Below are 7,779 nucleotides of genomic sequence, written 5' to 3' on the forward strand. Positions count from 1 at the left end.
CTCTCCTTCAGTGGGAACAGTACAGGAAAATGCTGAACTGCTTTTGTGTAAGAATTTTTGATCCAGTAACTCCCAGGCTCCTACTTCACCACCTAGAATGCATTAGGCACTAGCTAAACTGCAATGCCACGTGTGGGTTAACACCCATCCATCACGTGAGGGATACAACTGCCACTGCCACATGCCCAGCACTAGGAGGAGAGAAGGCTGTCAGGGCTATTCATCCCGTAAAGTTCATTGGGTATTTTACAGCTTTCAATTAAAATAAATAAATAAATAAAACACATAGTTGTTTTCTGACACTTGTGCAGACTGAGCTTTTATTGACAGAGATCAACTCTCTCATGCTTGTTCAAGTTGAAAGCATTAAATGCCAGAGCATGCAAGGAAGTAGCACAGCAAACAGCATGTGGTGGCCAACACCAACAGCCTTCCTCTCATGACCAGCTGGAAAGCAGCAATCTTTCTGTGCCATGCTACAAAATGCATTTTCTCTTGGCTGAAAGGGATCCTGTTAAAGAACACCCAGTAGATGAGCTGCTTTTAAAAATATATATTAAAAAAATTCAAGACAATGCATTCTTGTTTCCTGCACTGAACAGCTCAACACAATAGTCACCTAAAAGTCATGCTCACAGGTCTTTCAGCATGACATGCAGTTGAATATTTAACAGCTAGAGATGCAGAGAAATCAGTCCTGTTTCATGTTCTCTCAGAGAAGGCTGTGCAAATAGCATTGGACAGTGGTGATGGAGATCTAGCCAAAAGGTCTCCTTTTGAGAGTTATGAGACACTTAAATTCAGAATAGAAGTACAAAATTATGCAAGGAGGAAACAATTAGAATTAGTTTGACTAATAAGGCACTGGCTACAATGTAGCAGTAAAATACTGCAGAGAGCCTGAGCATGAGCATGGCCCACTCTGATGAGCCAGCACACCCCCCCACCATGCACTAGTCACTCTGCTGAAGTGTCAGTCATGATAAGGCATCCAATTTGGAAAGGAAGGAAATCTGATGGCAGTATACTCCATGCTCATAAGGCCAAGCATGTTACCATCTGCACAGGAGATGAAGTCTCATTCCGGGAAAGCACAAAGTCTCCTGTTTAAGTCATAAATTGAAAAAAAGCCCCAGAATTTTGTCTCTTTATGACTTGCCTTTGTGATGGAGCATGCAGCATCCAAAAGCTCTGGCAGCCTGGCCCTCTCACGGTAGAGTGTGGTGCAATGGCTGAGGTAGCGAGGCATTCCCACGGCAGTCCACGTACTGGTAGTTCTCAAAAGCCAGCTGCTCCAAGTGGCACAAGTACATGCAGGTCAGGGTGCCCCTGCACAGCAAAAGCAGACCAGAGCTGCACTTGACTGTTTCAGACAAAAATTCCCATAATATAAGGGTTGCACAGTGTGCTTCTGCTGCCATCCTGTTTTTTTTCCCCTGTTATACAGCCCAGAACACTATAATATATTATAACATATCCTCAGTAAATTTCACGTCAGAGAGGGAGTTTAACTTAAGGAAGTCTTTGCAAGCTCCCTACCACCACAAAGGTTGCTTTGGCCATTCAAGAAGCCCCATACTAGAAAGACTCACTGCTCTAGGATAACACTCCTGTGCCATTTCACCATTTACCTGGTCAAGGTGCTAATGTAAGACATACCAGGTGATTGTTTATGGATAACTAGACAAAAGCATGTCATTCAGTTACTGTCTTTCTGTGCCACCTCAAGAGCTTTTGCATTTAGTTTCTCCCAGTCTATCCATGGGCAAAAACAGTGGAACAAGACATAGTACAGAAAATAGTGAAGATCACCAGAATATTCTTCAACCTCTGGCTAATAGAGAGCTTGCTGGTGGAAAGAGCAAGGGCTTCATCAGCTGAGAGGGGACACAGTCAACACAGATGGGCAGGGAGGTCCCTCTAGTGGACACAGGCTACACCAAGAGACACTTTCTGCCCACGGCTTTCCAAAGCAGCTTGAACTCAGCTAACAAAGACCATACTTCTTTTAGTGGCTGCATAGGGGCATACTACCAATGCTACACCCAGCAAGGGCTTCCCTGGCTCCTATATCAATTTAGCTGTAACACAGGCCAGAACAGTAGCAGCAGGTCCCAGAAGGAGCTGTGTTATAAAAACACAGTTGTAATCTTCCCCCTCACAAGTAGGAACAGATAACCATTCCCTGAACAGGAGTTGCTTTGGGCAACAGGTTCCACAGAAACACCTGCTTTATTCTGTCCTGCTCTCTGCAGTTGCTGCCAGCCCCTCCAACAGAGACCAGGCTGACTGAGTCTGCCTCTCACACCATGAGGCTGGCAGGATAGAACCAGTCACAGCTTTCCAGCTCTGGGCCAAATAACTACTTCTCAACAGCTACAATCAGTGTTACAGAAGGAAGTTTGTCAGGCCAATGTACCATRTAATACAGGCAACAGCAACAGCTTGCGCTGTAAGCAAGCCTAAATTCTAGGGGAGCTCTCACAACACCAATGGCTTTGGAGAATTATCTCCCTCTGGGTAACACAACATTCACACTACAGCCAGTTCCAGTCTCCAAGACCAGTGACTAGCTGGCCTTGAAGGGAGTTCAGAAAGAATGCAGGTCACGTGGATATTAGTTTTAGTGCTGAACCAGGCATCACTTACTGTATATGCAGCAGAACATTGTGGACTTTGATTTTTGTCCAGGTGCAGATCTTACTATGAGAGAAAAGAGAATTCATTTCACAGGAGCAGCCTGCACCATGTCTCCTGGTCCTCAATTATTTTGTTGTCTTTCTGCTTCTCTGAAAAGGTCTGTCCTTAGAAGATTTTGACAACAGCTATACAGGCAAAGTTTTTGAAGCACAGCTCTATCCACCACAGTAAAACACATTTTTTGCTGGTATAACTCAGTCACTTTGGATCCAGTAATCATGGGACTCCCAAACATGCACACAACTTAAATGCACTGAAGCCGCAATTGCTATGACCTTTGCATAGCTTGCTGGTTATCTGCAGAGAAGCATGGGTGGCACAAGACGCATTTAGTTGCTCACAAATGGAGCATCAAAAGTTTGCAACCTAGACAAACTGTACTATCGCTTCTTGTTAGAACTTAGGAAAATGGCACTTTAGGAAAAATGAGCATTAGGAAAATGAGCCAACAGCAGCCAGTAAACACCAGCAGATAAGCAAGGAAATTAGTTTAAAATGGATGCACCAAATTTGCGTCCGAGTCAGCTGCACACATTAAACTCAAAAAGACACACTCCATTTCACTGACAGCACAAGTCTAATTGTAGAAAGCCTTTAAGCATTAATATCACTTACTAACCAGAAAAAGAAATCTTCAGTAATTACTCACTAGGTATTGTTGTCCAATATCCTATTGGCCACCATATAATAGATCTGCAAATGTGAACAGAAAAAAAAGCAGAAAACATACAAGAATTATAAGTATGTTGGGATACAACCCAGAGAGCTGAAGTAGGGGGAGTTGGACTCTCATTGGCTGCCCGCAATTCAGAACCCTGAATTTCAAGTTTTAGGCTAGCAATTGTTCTTAACAGTGGGTAACAAATAGATTCAGAAATCAGGTCTGATAAGGCCTTGAAAAGGCCATCTAGGCCACATGCCTGCCCTTTACAGCAAGGAAGGATCAGCTGTGCTCAAACTGTTCCCACTAGAGTTTTATTTAACTTGTTCTTACACTTTTCATTATTTTAAGGCCAACACACAATTCTGCCCACTAGCTGGGCAGCTGGAAGCTGTTCCTTGCCCAGAAACGTACTAGCTGCATACTCAGCAACATGTAAATTCCTACAAATTCCCTTCTATAGAGGGAACAGGTAAGTAGAAATAGAAGCTGCATGTGGAGGCACTGAGCATTTAGTTGGCAGATGATGGAGGAGTGGGTTAAGCATAGAAGCAGCACACCTCCCCCACCTCCCCACCCCCATTTCAGGATATCCAAACTAGTTTAGGAGAACTGGAAGAGCGCAAAGCTCACCTGGCCACTCTGTAAAGGGCTGATATTCAGCAAGGTTTTCATGGTGGTCTTCCCTATTACCAGGGACTGGTGTAAGACTTCTATGTCCAGCTGCACAACAGTGACTGGGTAGAAGTTGTTATTAGTTATGTTCAGGATATTCTAGTGAGAGAAACAAGAAAACAAACCACCTTGCAACAGAGCTGTATGTTACTGTAGCAAAACTACTTTAAATATATCCCTGCTATAACCTTACAACAGCACTGGACCACATGTCCCCTCCTAGTCCTGAGAAATGTACCCAGCTTGGTTCCCAGAATTAATCACCATACTGTTCATGCACAGCCCTTTAACCACTCTGCATGACACACTTGTTCACAGCCAGGCAATCCACGCCTCTGACACTGTAACACAGTCCTGACAYTGCTCCTTAAGCAGCCCTAAAGTAGACTGATTTGGTGGGGATGACCAGATTTTAACTAGAGACAGCAATCAGTTATTCCGCACAGAGCAGTATAGAAGAGAAAAAGGAGAGGCCCGGCCCTTTCTGCCCACCATTTGACACTGAGAACTCACTGTCATGTTGAGGTATATACTGGTGGTGGTGGCATTAAAGCCAATGGAGGAGGCATTCAGCCCTGCAGGCCGCACAGTAATGGAGCGAGGAAACAGGAAGAAGATAGTGAGAGACGTCGTCAGCAGGCAGATCGTCACAGCAAGACATACATATAGTTTCCTGCAAAACAGCACCACAGCCACATCGTTCTCTTGGCTCATCAACTACAAGCACCTGCAGCCCAGCTCCAACTCATAGGCTGGGAGACAACAGGAGCTTGAGTGCCAGAAAGTTGGGGTGGGTTTGTGAAGAACTCCCAAATGACAGGGGAAGCAGGAGGGTGCTCTCACACAGTGACGCACTGCCTGTTACTGTGGAAGCAAAGAGGATTGCTGGAGATCTCCCACAACTCCACATTTCCTCCCACACAGAGGACTATCCAGGTATCTGCTGTTGTGGAACAGATGCTGTAAACAGCAAACTTGCTGCAAGTGATAGCACAAAGAGAAAACAACCTCCAGCAAACAGCTGCAGATTGCTTCCCAAAGCACCGAGGCCTCCCTTTACACACAGAAGAAATATTCAAAGGATGAGAAAGAGGCAGAATTTAACAAGACTTACGTTCGTCTAGGCTTTAGCCTCTGGTCACCATATGGAATCAGAGCCACCAGCTGCTTTTCTTGCTCTGAAAGAGGTAGCAGCAGATCAGAGACTGCACTGAGCACTCAAGCAAATAAAGCATATTGCATTGCAGGGCTTTGCACAGCAGCTTAGTGTCAGTCTGCAGTCACCTTACTAGTGAGTGTCCAACTTAGAAAGTGAGTGTAACACAACCGAGAGTTCAGTTTGAACATTCCCAGCTCCAGGCAGGAGCAACAATCCCCCAGATGCCCCAGGGCAGGCTTTGAGTAATTCTCTCAGTATCTGCCTGCCCACCCCATTTTCTCCCAAGAGGGGCTGCCCACAGACCTCACTGGAGAGCCTGAGGTGCTGTAACAGGCAGGACAGCCATTGCGGACTGGGTGCAGCAAAGACCAGCTGATTCATTCAAAGTCTTTAGGAAAGAGACACACACTAACCTCAGGATGCTCAAAAAGCACAGACATGTCACACAGAAGAATCACCTACCCCTGGGGATCCTTCCTGTTCCCTGACATGTTGGGCAGTTGACACAGCTTCGACTTGCAATGCCCACACAGGGCACATAGGACATAGCGGGGTCTCCTCCATTGATACTAGCATAACTGGCGATTTCATCTTCTGCATCCTTCTGCCTGGGTAAGATCACTTTGCCCTCACTCTCCTTTTGGTCAGGTGCTTTCCAGAACTGTGAAAGTTTTTCACCCATGGTTGAAGGAAGAATTCTCACTAAGTGTCCAACATAAAAATGCTTTAGAAAATTTGTCTTTATTAACCAACCTCTCAGAGCAGCACTATTAGAATGTATAATAGATCACAAGTATATAAGCTGGCAAATTTCTTAAAGCACAGCTCTGAAGTTGCTTTAAAAATTACTCCACATAACTCATGCTTTTAAATATGGACGTTTCTAGCCACTCTGGTTGCGGGAAGAAGTCCAAGAACACCACCCTAAAACGTGCCAAGTGCTTTATCTCATGGTGTTTTGTAAGAGAGGAGGAATGCTGACTCAAAGCACTTGAACATTTTGAGATAACAACAGAGCCCGGAAGCAGAACTCCAAAGTTCTCATACAGTCATTACTGATCTACGTCCAACAGGGAACTCACCTGAATACCAAGGCCTCGGCATTTCCTATCAAACAGTGTTACTAACTGTAGCTTGATTAAAATAAATAAATAAATAAATTAAATWAAAAAAAAATCCATTTGACTATTTTAAAACACCAGAATGACAGCTGAACAATTTTCCCAGGCTCCTGGCAACCAAACTTCTACATCAGCTCGTAGCAATCCTCCTAAAAGCATCAGCAACACCAAGCAGAGAAAAAAAAAAGCTATGTTGTCATTACAAAGACAGCTCAACACTATTTCTTATCTGTGCCACCCCTTCCTCCAGCCAGTCATTTTAATTATCCAGAAGTAGCATATTTAGCCTAGATAAACAGCAGTTGCATGTTCACCCAGATGACCCAGAGGCTGAAATTAAAGAACTCTGCAGGGCTCTTTTTTTGTACAACATACTGGGGGGAAGAAAGTACCATCTGGCAGTGTAGAACATCTACCACAGTCTTGCAGAGCCAAGTGTTCACCTGCAGCCCACAAACCTGGGTGTATCTGGGAACACAAGAGCAGGAGATGAACTGATTCCAGAGGCAGCTGCTGACAAAGAACCAGGAAGGAAATAGCTGCAGCACAGCCTATTTATTCATTATGGGTCACAGAGGAACCTCTCAGCAGCCTTGATTTGATTAGATTCTGCAAGACACTGCTGTTTGGAGGCTTGAGGCAGTTCAAAGTGTTTCCTACGCTCTTGCAGCATAAAAAGGGGAGCAGCCTCCGAGCTCCCTAAGTATTGAAGCTACACCTTTTCCCATACTCTCAGTTAATCTTTATTAGTTTTTCAAAAACAAGCAAGCAGCACTGGTCTGTTCACATTACTGAGACAAATGACCATGAAAGCTAGAAAACTCATTGGTGGATAGCAGAGAGGCCAAGCGCAAGGTGCTGCATATGGAGAAATTAACCCTTTTGCTTACTGCCCTCAGGCAGTCTTCCGGGTTCCCATAACCTGGACTGGTGTCCTTGGGCAGGGGGCCCCTAGCATCTTTAAGGGACAGTAGCTTATGAAAGTGATGGAGCCTGGCCATTTTACAGGGACTGGCCCTTCCTGCTCCCCCAGGCACCACCCACAGGGAGCCAACTGAGGGGCCGTGAGCTCCTCACTCAGGGGAGCTGCAGCTCCTGTGAGAGCAGCTGCCTGCAGAGGCAAGGCCCACCTCCACACCAGCGCTAACAGAGCTTCCGCAGGCCCTGCCCCTCCTACCCACCAGCAAGAGGACAGGGCCGCCAGCCCACCCACCCTGGCTGCCACCCCACAGCCCCCTCCGGCCGCCCCTGCTCACCGGCCTGCGCCGCAAGCTGCGGCCCTGCCCAGCGACAAAGCGGAACCGAAAGCACTGCAGGGCAGGACAAGCCCGGCCCCCCAAGCAGCCCCCGCAGGGCGGGCCTGGGCAGGCAGCTTTCCCCGCTTCCCCCAGCCCCTCCACTGCCCTTGGGCCACAAGCTACCATGGCCCACTGGGCTCCCACCCAACCACCTCCTTGCTTGTA

At 46.3% G+C, this 7,779-nt stretch overlaps 1 protein-coding gene across 2 annotated transcripts; it reads right to left on the reverse strand.

The window, feature by feature from the left end:
* Nucleotides 1–303: 303 nt before the first annotated feature.
* On the reverse strand, nucleotides 304–7,608 carry TMEM106A (transmembrane protein 106A). 2 transcript variants are annotated; one of them, XM_085314746.1, is made up of 9 exons: nucleotides 7,573–7,608; nucleotides 5,658–5,897; nucleotides 5,151–5,214; nucleotides 4,550–4,709; nucleotides 3,995–4,135; nucleotides 3,350–3,393; nucleotides 2,650–2,703; nucleotides 1,160–1,329; nucleotides 304–511 (listed from the first exon to the last, which is right to left on the reverse strand). In XM_085314746.1, the coding sequence occupies exons 2-8, from the start codon at nucleotides 5,875–5,877 to the stop codon at nucleotides 1,209–1,211; spliced, it is 804 nt and encodes a 267-aa protein (XP_085170872.1). In that variant the 5' UTR covers nucleotides 5,878–5,897; nucleotides 7,573–7,608; the 3' UTR covers nucleotides 304–511; nucleotides 1,160–1,208. The 2 variants fall into 2 exon arrangements, with proteins under 2 accessions (XP_085170872.1, XP_085170871.1); XM_085314745.1 differs by having other exon boundaries at nucleotides 304–1,329.
* Nucleotides 7,609–7,779: the final 171 nt, after the last annotated feature.

Source organism: Rhea americana, unplaced genomic scaffold (genome assembly GCF_003343005.1).
Source record: "Rhea americana isolate MKP2758 unplaced genomic scaffold, rheAme1 scaffold_410, whole genome shotgun sequence".
NCBI lineage: Eukaryota > Metazoa > Chordata > Aves > Rheiformes > Rheidae > Rhea > Rhea americana.

Excerpts from the sequence above, each read along its gene's own strand:
- TMEM106A (XM_085314746.1), bottom strand. The coding sequence starts at position 5,877 with ATGGGTGAAAAACTTTCACAGTTCTGGAAAGCACCTGACCAAAAGGAG. Across the intron at positions 5,215-5,657 it reads AACAGGAAGGATCCCCAGGG|AGCAAGAAAAGCAGCTGGTG; the intron begins GTAGGTGATTCT and ends TACCTCTTTCAG. Across the intron at positions 2,704-3,349 it reads ATATTGGACAACAATACCTA|TAAGATCTGCACCTGGACAA; the intron begins GTGAGTAATTAC and ends TTTCTCTCATAG.